This window comes from Anser anser, assembly GCF_964211835.1.
Source record: "Anser anser genome assembly, chromosome: 12".
In the NCBI taxonomy this organism is placed as follows: domain Eukaryota; kingdom Metazoa; phylum Chordata; class Aves; order Anseriformes; family Anatidae; genus Anser; species Anser anser.
Genome location: NC_139733.1, coordinates 16726004 through 16740837, shown reverse-complemented (window position 1 = coordinate 16740837; position 14834 = coordinate 16726004). Strand labels below are relative to the sequence as shown.

Genomic DNA, 14834 nt, shown 5'->3' with positions numbered 1-14834 from the left:
CATGCAGCATCTGCAGAACTTCAAAAAAAAATTAGAATTATTAAATACTGATGTCAGATTTCCAGAACAATTAGCTGCTGCCAAATTTGAGATAACAAAAAACGGGTAGGACAAATTTATATTCAATTCACACTATGTCAAAAGAAATCAAGTACATTATGCTGCAGGGCCTGTAATACTTAAATTACTTGTGATATAACATCTGAAATACAGACTATTATCAGGGATAGTCAACGGATCACTTATCCCAATTAATATCACAACAACTATCACCCTCTGAATGCAAGCACTTAACACTCCCCTCACCACCACCCCCAAAACCAAACCAAAACAAAAAAACTCCACCACTTACGACAAGCCAAATCAGTAAACCTGCTACCTAAAGGTGGGTGTGAGAACTGGTCGAGGGAGGAAGGAATACGGTTATACAGCCAGAGGTACACAGAGATGAAAGATTCATGTGAGACTTCACAGTGACTAGCTGGATCCAAGTATGGGAACGTCTGTCCCTGCTGCCAGGATCTGCCCTGTTGGTCTCTCCAGGCCGAGAATAAGACTGGGTGCTGATCTTCTCTATTCCAGTCCCACCACCTCCTAGCCAGCTCAGGTGTGCAAATCTGTGTTGTTATTCCTTCAGGTTTAAATGTGCCCCGAGCAGAAACTCCGATGCTCAGGAGTTTCCCCTTGGCTCACAGAGCAGCAGAAAGCAGTGCTCAGAGCAGGTGCTCACCTTTGTTACTGCATGCCAAACCTATGGAAGTTAATCAAAACATTGGACATAGCTCTTTAATGACTCAACAGCCTGACACACTGTAATGGTCTCTTTCCAGTGCTCGCTGAATTAATGGTTTCCACAATCACTGCATGACTCATAAACGTTATCAGCTTGTGTTTCACAGGTAGCCTTCCTAATGTTTTCGTACAGATTGCTGGGAAGTTATAACCCCACTTCATGTTTACAGAAGCCAAGACACAAGTGAACCAAGAAACTCTGCAGAAGAAGGAAGAACGTAAGGAAAAATTAGAGGGAAGAAAACCCGTATCTCTAAACTGATGCTCCATCCACACTAGCAAGCTATCTCCTCTCTCCTCTGAGCCACAAACAAGCACGGATGGTGAAGAGAAGCAGCTTTTTCCAGACAAGAAGCTGATAACCACAGGGAGACACGATAAACCCGTGGAACGGCTGAAATACCAGCGAAAGGTCATACGGCCCCAAAAACATGTCACTTCAGGGTTTCCATGAAGTACCTGAAATAACCATAGCAATGGCTTCCACAAAGAGCAACGTTTTGCTGTAATACAGCAACCACCTACATAGAGGGAATGGTTTTAAGGGGAAAAAGGGAATAAAAGGAACACATTTGACCCTAACACAGACACGTCCTGCTAGCTGCCAAGGAGGTATTCCTGACAAGTACGAGGGTTAGCAATTTGACAGACAGCAAAGTCATTTTTACTGTAAGAATTAACATAGTACGAGAGGAAACTGTGCAGGCACTCCAGAAACACACCCAATTTAAATACGGAAGGAGAGAATATGTTGCATGGAAGCTGGAGAGGCTGGCACACGATCACCCAGCCTGACAAGTGGAACTGGAGAAAAATACTGCGCTTTTTCAGAAGAGGTCAGCACGATAAGAGATCTCAGGTGCTTCGCCCACAGGACGGAAAGCCTGCACGTTACAGCTTTGTCAGTCCTTCACCTCTGATTGATCTTGACTCATCCAAGGAAGATGCTGATACCACAAAAATGCAACCATTCAAAAAGACGCTGCAAGAATACTGGCAATAAAGTCCTGAAATCATCTGTTCAGTCCCGCGGATGAGGCAGCTGAGGTCTGACAGAGCGATGATTTGTTCTGAAAAGCCGGCCAGCCCCTCCTCGGCTGGCTCCCCTGCCCTGCTACCGCCCTACGGCAAGAGGGGAAAGCAATTTGAGCACGCTGGCAGGCAGCTGTTGTGCACAGACCAGGAGAAATCTGGCTCTATGCACTTAAAAACAGACTGTCCAGGGTTTACCGTGTAGACAATTAAATTTAATAATGGCCCATAGAGAAGGAATATCGAAAGTGGACTTCAGATAATTCTTTGTATCAGATTGCTTTTAAAAACTGCTGACAGGTTTTGACCCCTACACATGGTGCCATGCATACCAAACGCCACAGAATTTTACAAATCAATAGTACAGAATAAGTTGTTAAAATGGCAATTCATACTCCAAACATATACTTCGATTGCCTCAAGCAAAAGTTAATTTTGAATTAGTATCTCTTCTAGTCACATAAAAAAACATGAAATATAAAAGCGTGTTTTATAAAAATATGTGTGACTTGTATCAGTAAAGTATTTCACTGAAAAGGTAAAATATTCTGATAAATAAATTTACATTTAAATTATTTCTGACTACCTGTGGTTCAGAAAAAAAGCAAACTGTCAAATGTCCTGCAATGCACTTTCAGCCTACCTAAGCAGTTTATCACAAATATGCTTTGGAGGAAATTAATTAGCTCATTAGGCTTAGTTAATAGTTTGTTTACCATTCCTTTGACATAAGTGACGTTTTAACAGAGAATATTCTACTTCAGAAAACCCCACGTGACAGATTTTAAAGAACACCAAGTACAAGCAACACATACCACTGCAAATTGTAGAATATTTTAAGAGATTACCATTTCTCTGGTAACAATTTAAAATAACCTCTGAAGACTGAGAACCTTACAAAAAGGTACAGCTTCATTGATGCACTGTAATTTTTAAGAACATGTTAAAAGGAATCGCTCCTTTTTAAATCTCTGAAATAAAGCCACAGATGAAGACCTCATTCAGAGGAAATGGACTGTGGTGAATCCATTTTTTTTCCCCGTTGGTATCACGAAATTGTATTTTTTGTTTTAGGATAACTGTTATGTTTTGAGGACTTCAGTTATTTCCTTCTCTAAGTACACTGAGCAAAAGAATCCACTGCTGAGGTAATCAATCACCCCTCCTATTACCAGCTTTCACATTCGGTTTGGTAAAACGAGGGCCAACTGTGTTTCGAGAATGTGAAGACTGATAAAAAAATGGAGACAAGATTGATAGCTCTATACAAAATCAAAGTCAGCCCTCTTACCTTTCTGAGACTATTAGTTTGGCAAACTGAGGTCTTTTAATAATTTACACCCCACCCAAGCCTGTTTTTCTCATCAGATTGGCTCCTCCCATTTCCTCTGCAAGCTGCAGCACTTGTTTAGCGTCTTCATTGTTCAGAATGGGATTAAGAAATACTAAGAATAACCTTGTCATTTCCATGCCTTCCTTCTACACTTCTCTCAAAGTATCAATCTGCCATTGATAGGTTTACATCAGAGACACATCACTACTTAGAGATCGTGCTCCTACAACGTGATACAGAATAGGAACATCACATTAGTATTTCTTCTTTAATCTTTTATAAATATTTTCTACACCTTTGCTTTGTGATTTCCTCTTCACTTTGTTCCTTTCAAATTGCAAGTAATGGTTACCGAAGGACTTGAATTAGAATAAAGTAAACCTCTGGTAACGTGTTTAACACTGATACAAGCAGCATGACAACACCCAGCCTGTCCATGGCCGTGGCCAAGGAGCGATGCTGTGCCTGTTCAGTTCTTGACCTGTTTCTTCAATCTGCCCACAATGCTGTCATGCCTGCAGCTACAATAATGGCTCCTAGAGTACGGATACCCATTTACAAAGATGGGTAGTTGGAGATCACTGACTCATTTCAGAAAGTCAGCCCAAAGAGTTTGCAGATGCCAGCAGCTCTCCATCAGCACCAACCTGAGCCAGCCCTGTATTCCTGACCTTGAGACGGAAGACTCAACATGCCAACACTCAGAACTGGGTACCGTCCAGTCCTCCCCCATACATTTATTTTTAACTGTCAGAATCAATTTAATATGATATTTTAGAAGGACTTATTGGACATCCCAAACTGATACTCAGTGACAGGTGAGGAATCACACTGGCAAGGAGTGGACTTACTCTCAGCTGATACAAAGGCTTAGAGCACCCAGAGTTAGAAAAGCATATTGCCTTCTGTTCTCCTGGCTCCCTGCAGCCCTGGAAACATAAGTTGTTTTTTTTTTTTTTATTTTATTACTACTGCCATCCACAGATGAACAAGCAAACCAGTAAGAATCATGTCACAACTCCTATCAGATTCTTCTCTGAGTCACTCTGTGCAACACGACTGCAGAAATCCAGCAGCAAGGTTTGGGACATAACCTACACGACATCATAACACAAAAACCAAGCGAGAGGTGGAAAGGGATAAGCAGCACACCCTCTGCACAGCACAAGAAGACCCTTTCCCAGTCTCTAGGAAGCAGCAGGAGCAAGTAGCAACTCCTCTTGCCAAAGGGCTGGAGTATTTAAGATGCAAGAAAATCTATGCCTTGCTCTGAGCTCTGGGAGAGGCTCTCCACCCATATCCAGCATCTTCTATCCTTTTAAGCAGCAAGGCAAGCAGTGGTGTACTGGGCTAGAAAAAAGGGAACACGCACAAACAGACACACACACACAGAGGGAGGAAGGAGTAGTTCAGAAGATGCTTTGTCTATCTTTTGTTTCCTAACCAAGTGCCAATACACCTCCTCGACTTCTCAAGAAACAAAAAGCTGAATACCGAAAACCTCCTACTCAAATATTGACATCAAAATGTGTGATACTAATTTCTAGTCCTGAGAGGTGTATGGAAAAGAAGAACTGCCTACCTCCCCCCGTTACGTTCTGTAGGAAGTGAGAGAACACTTGAACTTGCATAGCACTTCACGTTTTGTCAGTCCTCTATAAACATTGGCTAGCACCAACCAACATGAGAGCTTCCTAGCACAGTTTATACACAAAACCATCTGACCATTAAAACAAATACAGATTGATACTTCTGAAAATAAATAAATAAGCTTACTGCTCCTTTGGAAAGGTATTATGTTATAGGGCAGAATTTGTAAGCTTAGCTTTTAGCTAAGTTCACACTGCAACAGGACCTCGTGTAGAAAAATTATCAGTGTAAATAGACATGGAGAAATGACACACACAGACACAAACACACTACACAAACCGTCTGTGAAATACACTATATATGCCATTTCAAGACTGAACTGCATGCTTGCAGTGTTTCAAGACATTAAAAAATTAAAAAGGAACAAGATCTTCACGTAACTGCTTTACAATGTATATAAAATGATTAAACACAGGTTATGTTCTTTGACATTATTTATAATGTAATGATCCATGTACCATCAATTTAAAAAAAAATTGCCAGGCTTAATCCTGATTTAACCTCACCCTTAATTATTAAAAATAGTTCAGCACTTACCATAATGTGATTGAAATGCCTGTGGTTTTACGACCTGATTACAGTGGTTACACATCACCAAATAGAAATCATCATGAGCCGGGCAAAGACCAAATATTGGCATATCTAAAAACAAAAAGACAAAATGGCATATCTCTCAGCTGCTTACAATTATTGAAGAACAGTTTAATTACAGAGCCATAACACTAGTGTTGAATCATAATTTTAATACATTTGTTTAAAATTTGAAAATGAGAAAAAAGCATATAATGCAATGGATAATTTTGTGCTGGAGTATTACAAAAGCAAAAATCTTCCTACAAAGATAAATGTAAAATAAGCGATTATTTGTAGAAAACACTTATTAGAAATCTGATTTAGGACTTATTATTTTATACCAGATGTAAGAACAGAATAAAAGACTGACTTCAAATGACAGACACAAAATAAGAGGGGATGTTTTATGGATGCTAAAACAGGTTTGGATTTTATTCCAATTTCATTAAATGAGTTCTAAAATGAAGTTTATTTTCTATTTAATTTTTTTTAACCATTTTAGATGAACAGTCATTTACCAGGCAGTATTACATGCCTAATGGTTTTATTTGTTTAACAGTGCATTATAGTCCAGCCATCTGCTGCCAGAGATCTGTGTAACAGCTATATGAGAGAGAAATAGAGAGAGATAACAGTATGTCAGAGCATGTGTGGATTTTGGAGATAACACACATACTTGCAGACTTTTACTAATAAAAAAAAGTTTCTGCAATGTTGCTTTTAAGAATACAGTTTGTTAAGAGTACAGTTTAACATTTAAAACTGCATTCATAGACTACTGAGGCATTATATACAACATTTACTATAAAACTTAAAGGTCTATTGCATTAATACAACTAAATATTATTCACTAGAAGACAAAAAAAAAGGAAACTGCACACATAACAGTGTATAAATTCATTATTGCCAAAGAGCAAGGCTAAGGGATCTACAGCACTATTCAATTGATTAAGACCAATATAAGAAAACTTATTTTCTTCTAAGAACACTCAGTAATCAGTTTATAAGTTAACAGTAAGTTAGAAATTAAGAAAGTTAAATTTATGTACCTCTGTGCTAGAAGTGACCCCAGAGTTCTGTTTTAAAGTCATTAATTTGCTTATGCGCATTTTTAGCGACACGCTACATTTGATTAGAAAAATATGTTTGTTCACAAACGGAAGAGCAATTGTTCAATAACTGGAGTGGGCTGTGTTTTAAGAACGAATGTGACATAACCCAAGGTAAACAACGGCAGCGCAACGCTGTCATCCCTGCAGAGCCCCCCGGACTCCACTTTGTTTCTCGCAGACAAAAGAATGCATCCACACCGAACAGCTTCCAGAACTAAGGGCTCCCTTTGTGATAAGCGTTTTCCTCCAAAAAAAAAAAAAGTAATTACTTTTCTTTAAAAAAATAAAGAGGTCTCCCAGGTTTTCCAAAAACCTTATTAGCACTATATTAAAATCAAATACCATACCTGTAATAACAGCTGCAACCAGATTTCGCATTTGGGCCCAAATACAATGACCGTGGATGTCTTAAGTGGCTGTGACAGATCACAGCTATGCTTATCTAAATCACAGGCACTTCTTAAGCAATTGTGGTTACGTTAAAAAAATTATGAACTGATTTGCACTTCGCTGAGTACCCAGACTTGCATTGTTTTTTCATTTGTACGATATTTTTGCAGAGAAATGGTTCAAGACCTCAGGCACACCTATCTTACTGCCAGCTAGGCAAAACCCCGTGAACAGACCCCAGGAGAAAATGAGATAGGAACAGTAAACTTCTGTTTTTCAATCTCTACTTCCTGTGATTTAACATTAAGCTGGTTAAGGAAAATATATATGTAAAAATGTAACTGTCCTTGGTTAATACTCCATTCAGGAGTTCTTTGGGCACGCCTGCCTGAAAGTTTCCACAAATAGTCCACAGTCACTTCCATTTGACTCCTAATACACCGTGATGAATGGGACAATAACAGTGTACACTGCCTGCTATTTACATTGGTAATAGCACACAGACAGGCTACTACTGTATAATACCTAACGAACTGTAAATGCACGCCCTGTAACCTGTTCCCCTAACCAAGCCTTTTCAGACAACACCGAACTCATGGCCTCTACACCAGCTCGTACAGAAGGCAAGGTGGGGGGAATAAAACCTCTAACCCAAGAAAAGGATTTCCTACTTCAGTGCATCTTGCAAGACAAAGCCCTCCTTGGCATTAGTCACGCTCTCTCTATTCAAGCACCCTCTTATGAATATTTGCTGGAAATACAGAGCTGTAATTTTACACTACAAGTGAAGTAAACTAGCAGACATTGGTGTAAACAAAAGTGTTTTCCCGTTTCAGTTTCAGGATCCCAAGAAATCTGAATCATTTAGAAGCGCTCCCCTATGCCAAGAAGCACTTCTTCAGAATTTTAAAATCAAAGCTCCAAGCGCTAGAAACCAGTGCCAGAACACTTAAATACACAAACTCATAAGAGGTAAGATCAAATTCTAAGAGTAAAACCAGTTGACACAGAAAAAAGGATTTGCTGCACACACAAAATCACAACTGTGATTCCAAAGGAAGTCAGGCACAAGGCTGCAGCCAGACCACGCGAGCCAGTTTCGAAGACCTTCCTCCCCCCAGTGCGCCACGACCACCCACAACTGAGCATCATTTAATGCAGCCAGCGAGGGAGTACCGAAAGGCAACGCAAACCCTTGTTTTCTCCTACCTGGTAAAATAAACTATAGCTTTTTATTATCAAAGCATTTATTTAAGATAGACGCCAGAAAATCCTTTTGTTACAGTAACCCGTAGGGCTCCAAGTAAGGGTGGCACCTGCCGATGCTGAGCACTGCACGGATGCACACGGACAGTCCGAAGGGCAAGCGGGCAACAAGGAGCACGAACACCTCCTGGAGATCCGAAGATTAGTTTAACAATTGGTTTGACACTCTAAAGATTGCCATCCAGTCAAGACCGGCTAAGATGACTGGAAAAGAGCTGCGACCCAAATCCACATTGCCCAACCGAGCCTGTCTTAGGCACGTAAGCTCCCACGCTTTTAATGTGCCTCACTTCACTCTAGTCAAGCAGAGCAAGAGCGGGGTTCAGGGAAGTCTTATTTCTGTTTCTGCACTCCAGCGCAGCGAACACCGACGTGGAGATGCTAGGAGAATGACAAAAGATATTCCGTGCAACTATTAGAGATATACAGCAGAGTTTAACAAAACTTGGAGATGGATGCTCAATGTTTCTGCTCCCCCCACAACCCACCCCTCGTACAAGTTTGAAGTCTTGCAGCTGATATTCTCCTAATACTTTATACCTATCTCACTTAATGACATGCAAATTCGCTATTTTAAAAGTCTAATGAAGTTTATAGTATTTCACCAGTATCATTTCAGATGCTCTGTTCCTCCGAGTTGAAAGATTACTTTTTGAAATACTTGGCTGTAAATGTAAAGCCCGTGCCTCTGATGGAAGAGCCTAGCAACCATGATTCATATGTTCCTCTTTCAGAGCTGGCCTCATTTAACTCTCTCCATCTGGGAATGTTTTTCAAGGTCAAACGAGAAACTTAAAGCAAGACCTCAGCCTTTCAATTTATTTTTCATAAACATGGTATTTATATGGTGTCAACACGCAAACAGTGTTATAGGAGCTGCTGCTTGCATTAATTCTATTAGCACCGTAAAGAAAAATGACTTCATTTACCCCCGTAGTATTAGACCTCTGAACACTGCGACCTCCAGAATTCATTTAAATGTAACTCAACTACAGTGTTTTGAAAAGAGATATATTTAAATGATATATTCCTGTACTCTTCCCCAAGACTAGTACAAGCACGTGCCATAGATACTTCTGAGGTATCTTAACTGCTTTATTTGCTGACTACGTAGTAAGGGAAACGCTTTTTATACAGAAAAGGCCAAGTCAGCACGTTTTCTGATAAAAATGGAAAAACAATAATAACAGACAACCTGACATACCCTACGTCAAGTAACAAGGAGCTCAGCATATCTACTCTGAAAGACTTTCATAAACTGAGCTGTCATCTTCTCCTCCGCCACGGCACGCGGAAGCACACGAGGCAGCGAGTAATTTCACCGGGTTTTCAGCATTCTCCTTCAGGATCGTAACACTACAGATGCTCGTCGTCACTAAAAGTACCTGTGTGTGTACTCCCAGTTCTACTACTTAACGTCACAGACAACAGAACAAATAAAACAGACTGAAAACACGCAGTTCGATAACAGGGCGACAGTTTGCATTTATTGAGTCACTAGAATCAGGGAATTCAGTGACTAACACAGCTCCACTGCGTAATTTTTTATTTTTATTTTTTTTTAACCCCCCCAAATTTACCCCATTTCCTACAAATCTTGTCCCTTTTTCGATTGGGACCATTGTGCAATGCACCTATCCTAGCAAATAGTAAGACAACATCTGTTCTAGGACTACCATGGACAAAACATCACAAAAAGGTGAGGTTAAAATCTTCTCCAAAGCAGCAACCTCTACAGAAAGGCAGCCAAAGGAGCCCAAATCCTGGCTGTTTTCAGGGACCAGAAGGCAGGTTTCCTATTTTGCAGAAGTCTGCTCACCACAACTGAGAAAACAAGGAGAGTGAAAAGTGAAACACAGGAATAGAAAGCAAAAGCTGCTGAGGAGAGAAACGAAAGGGCAAAGATAAACTCTCGGAGTTATGGTAAAAGAACAGAAAGCTTGATGGAAAAAAAAAAAAGTGGCAAGAATACATAAAAGTACTGCACAAATGTTTTCCAGACAGACCGCTGCTAATGCTCAGTTCTTCCCTATCCATTCCCAGCACAAACATCTGCTTAGGAGAACTGTTTTTTCAAAGTCTGTGTCTGATTTACCACAAACACACATGTACTGCTCCCAGAGCAGTAATGCTTGACAAGGAACATTTCACATGCCGATGCCCAACGTGGACAGTAACATGTTTTGACTACGGAGACCTCCACAGCACAGCGTAACGTGCCTTAAGCACAGCCCCAACCCGGTTACACTTCCAGAGTGTTTTCATCAACTCCGGTTACTATCAGATGCAACCCCATTAAAATGCAATGTGCTAGATTACTAACTTTACACTCAAAACAGCTTTAACTCCCCATTATCTTTACAATTCCCCTGCCACAGAATTTATTTTTCTTTTTACTGGGGCCTGATCCAAATCCACTTTGAGTAAACGTCCCAGCTTTCACCAATCCACCAGGCTTTCCAATAAGATATCAGGGAATTGTTTTGGAGCTACAACGTCCAGAAATTGCAAATATATCCCATTATTCTGAAACGTTGCCAAATCTGAATTGTTTGAATTACTTACTTCATGGACCAAAACTTTTAAGTTCAAATAACGTACACAAAAGCTATCCTGAATACATTTACTCCACACTTGTGTTTTCTCCTCTTGTTAGAACAGAATTAGTCTTGAACAAGCTAAGGTAAAACAATGTGTACAAACATAATTTTTAACTGGACTTAAACGGTAGATCTCTTTCTCTAAAGGCATGCTTTTATTAGAACTTAAGATAACACAATCTATCACTTATGTCTGAAAGAATGTCAAAAAGGGGAGGAAAAAATAATACTAAAATAACTTTTGGCAGGGCAATTCAGACACAGGTGCAGTACCTTAAAACTAGCTGACAACCTGAAGGAAAAAAGTTGAGGTGTCACCTCCCGTAATTTGCTTAGGACACTTGCCCCAGCTACAGTCTCATCCTGTTAAAGCAATAAAACATTTCTATTGTGTTACCCTTTCCAGTTGCGGAGAACATGAATATCAATTTCATATCTGAAAGCAAACAAAAGCTCCCAAGCGACAATTTTTAAAGCTTGTGATTTGGGGAAAGAGGCATGAGGACGGAGAAGGAAGGCGACTACCACGGCATTTAGGATCACGTGAAACGGACCGCGCCACACAAGGGCAGATTTCAAACAAGGCTGAGCTTGGTTAAAAAATCAGACTAACGGCTTACACTAAGTCCAAAAAGCCACAATTCTGCCAGGAGATCTGCACAACAGGAGTCAGCGCGATCGGTTGCTGACATCAGTTGCCAATAAGAGGCAATTTTCAGGTGCGAGGAGGATCTCAGATGTAAACCTGGGGCACTGAGCTTTCTGCTCCAACAGCGCTACAGCAGATCTGTCCCCGGGCTATGCCTCGTCCACGCAAAAACTGCAACCGCACGGTAAGTTGTCTTAACTAAAGTTCCATCACTTCACATAGCCCCCTCAATTTAATTCATATGAATGTTAAAAAAGAATGTTAAAAAAACAACAAAAAAAACACCCAACCACGTATTATCTAAGTTAGCATCTCAAAATGTACCTTTCATGAACACATTTAACTTTCTGCAACCACAATATTATTTTCTAACCAATATTTTTTCCAAACCGTTTTCCAGAAACAGACCCAACTACTTATCATTCACGAACACACATCTGTTTTTGTATACTTGTCAATGTTAAAATGAAATTAAACTACTGGCAAAGTAGTTTTAACTGGGTACTGCGCTAGATGATGATAATAATAAGAAAGAGTATTCCTAAGGAGATATCATAATCAAAATAAATAAAATTGCATAATATTCAGAGTGCTTGGTGACCAATTATGCAAGGTTTAAATCAAAATAAGAGATACTAGTAAAATATGCATATTTGAGGGTGTGTGTGCAGAGCTCCAAGTAATGTACACACACATATTAACAGAGAACATTTTATGAACCATACGTGCAGGCACAACAAATTTGTGCTTGCAAAGAATAAATGCATAATCAAACAAGCTAAACATAAAACTATCCCATTTACATATAGAAACAGTTTAAAACAAAATCAAAAAACCCTAGCCTGCACAACTTACTCTCATGTTGCCTCTGATAAAAAAAGAACCTTTTAATACAAAATACAGCAAAACAAATGGACGTTCCCAGCCTCCACACTGCCAAAGCGAAAAGCCAGAAGAAACCTAAGCTGTTTCATTTAGGCTCAAAGGGAAGTGGTGCTACCAAAGTATTTTCTGCAAGGTTACCAACTTTGAAATTCGTTGCCAACTCCGCTCTGTACATCCTTAAGTAGCTTACATTTTTTTTGCACACACAGCTTTCAAAGCGAAGAGACATTTGAAAGGCACAGCTCTTCCTGGGCTCTGAGCACAAGTGTGTGAACTTTGTTTCACCATGCAGTTGCTGACTGATAGGATGAAGGAGGGAACAGCTGAAGTCTTGATTAAATGTTTTCATTGCATTTTCCACTTTGGCAAATGTAGCAATTGCATATGCTTTTATTAAAGTCCTAAGAATACCCAAACCTCAAAGTTTTGGCTCAGAGAAGTGACTTTCACTTGGAGAGAAAAAAAACAGAACCTAGTTTAACCATGCGCAGTAGTGGCATTACGAGATTTGATCAGTCGTAGATCTTTACTAGTATTGCAGTCCTTTATTTCTAAAAGCACAGTCCTTTCTCTCCAGCCTCCTTTTTGAGCACAAGACAGCCTAGTTTTCCAAAGGAATACAAGCTACAATTCTGCAAGGATCAATTGGTGTATGATTTTTTTATTTTGCTTCCCCAGATTTAAGGCAGAATTTTGCACCACGAGACTTGAAAGGGTAAAGGATGACCTACCTTCGACCGCTCGCGTTTTCCACGTACTCAGCCATAGTGCATCCCCTGGACCACCCCCTCCACCTTCCCCTCCAGCATCCTGCGGGCAGCAAAACTCCTCCTCGCATAACCGAGCAGCAAATCCAAACAGCAGCCCTTCTGCGAGGTTACAAACACATGACCGCTGCAACTCTTCCCATAGCCTTTTCTCCCTTGCAGAACGCAACACTGACAATTGTTACCTCCTCCAAGATTTAACGGTCTTGGGATATTCCTACAGCAAGCCCACTGGTAAAAACCAGAGCAGCAATCACCAGCGAGAAGTGTGTCATGCACGCAGGCACCTGCAGCCTAGTGTGCAGCTGGGGGTTCTAATTTTAGGCTGCCAAGATTTGAATGTTCCTGTAATTATATATAAAACACACTAAAGCAGACATCCAAGTATTGAGTTAAATTCTTTGTATGCGAGTTCAGCTACGTGCAATTAATCTTTTAAAAATCTAACACACAACGTATTTTTAAATTGTTCATTCGAAACTTCAGAACTATTAAACTGTTTTTCAAAGCTGATCCTACAGAATAATAAAAAATTTCAGTGAGCACGTTTCCAGCAGATTGTCTTTAGAAAGACCGATTTATAAATTTCACGGTGAAATACAAGTACCATATTTAAAGCTTTTCAGCAGATAAAAAAGTCTCTCTGTACATATTGTATTGTTAAATTAGGTTTTCATCAGCAATTTGAATGAAGTCAGTCATCTGCAAAAACTATTCCATTTACTCATTAATTAGTTTTCAGAGTGGAGGATATTTTAAACTTCTCCAGCCAATTTGTATAATATTACATAAATGCTGAACATATAATTTGTCATCACTCTCCATATAACAAATCTTCATTTAAAGTCATACATTATTTTTAGGTGACATGATCTCATCGTGCAATTTTAGGGAAGCCAAAAAATTATTATTTGTGTTTCTGTGGCAAAAATAAATAAATAGTTACGTATCTAATCCTTAAATAACTTAAGGAACTCTCAACATTGAGTTTAATTTAGCATTTGTGATATAAAAATTGGAATTAAGGGAGAAAAAAAAAGAGGTTTACCCAGTAATACTAATATCAGGGGTCACACTTCACTTACTATGCAGAAGAACAGGATCTTTTACACGGGGAAAAAAAAATTCTGACCAAGTAATTAGTCACAACCCTAGCCTCAGTTAAAATTAACTATATCATCCAGTGAATATTCTAAATGATTTCTTTTCATATACCTCAAAGGATGCTACCGTTTTAACTGTTTAAACATCAACAGTTTTTTTAATCCTCTTTTATATGCAGCCCTCTGTGAACTTAGCAGCAGCTGTACTTTTGTAGAAGGAAAAAGGAAGTTTGTTTTATTTAAATCTAAACTTACGGTTTACATAAAACTGCTCATTGCAGCAGCAGTATTTTGATGCATTATGACTGCAAGTTGTGAGTGCGTTCCAAGTTCCTCACCCTCTCCCAGCTCTTATCTAGACATGCTTTTGAAGAAAAAAAATGGGCATGTGTGGCTCAACAGAAGTTCTTGCAATCTTTCCCTGTGTAACTAACTGCCCACATCACACCACAGCAATGCCATTAGGTGCTGGCCAGATCCTGGCACTCAGCAACTGAGGAAGCAGAGCAGTAACAACCATTCCCTTATAGATTTATACATTTTCTTACTAACTGAGACCTGGACAAATACAATGTGAAGACAACTACAAGAAAATAACAATGAAACATACCATAATATTTAAAAAGAATGTAAACACGAGAAGTGGCATCAGAAACACCAAAGTCAACATAACCTTTAAAAA

At 39.5% G+C, this 14834-nt stretch overlaps 1 protein-coding gene across 11 annotated transcripts in view; it reads right to left on the bottom strand.

The window, feature by feature from the left end:
* Positions 1–14834, bottom strand: part of ATXN7 (ataxin 7) — an 83123-nt gene that overhangs the window by 31921 nt on the left and 36368 nt on the right. For 8 of the 11 annotated variants that reach the window (XM_083795031.1, XM_083795029.1, XM_083795035.1 and 5 more), the window contains one exon: positions 5345–5449. The exons of 1 other annotated variant lie outside the window; for it this stretch is intronic. In XM_083795031.1, the coding sequence (XP_083651157.1) occupies positions 5345–5449 (105 nt within the window). 2 more of the 11 variants (XM_083795028.1, XM_083795036.1) reach the window with 2 other exon arrangements.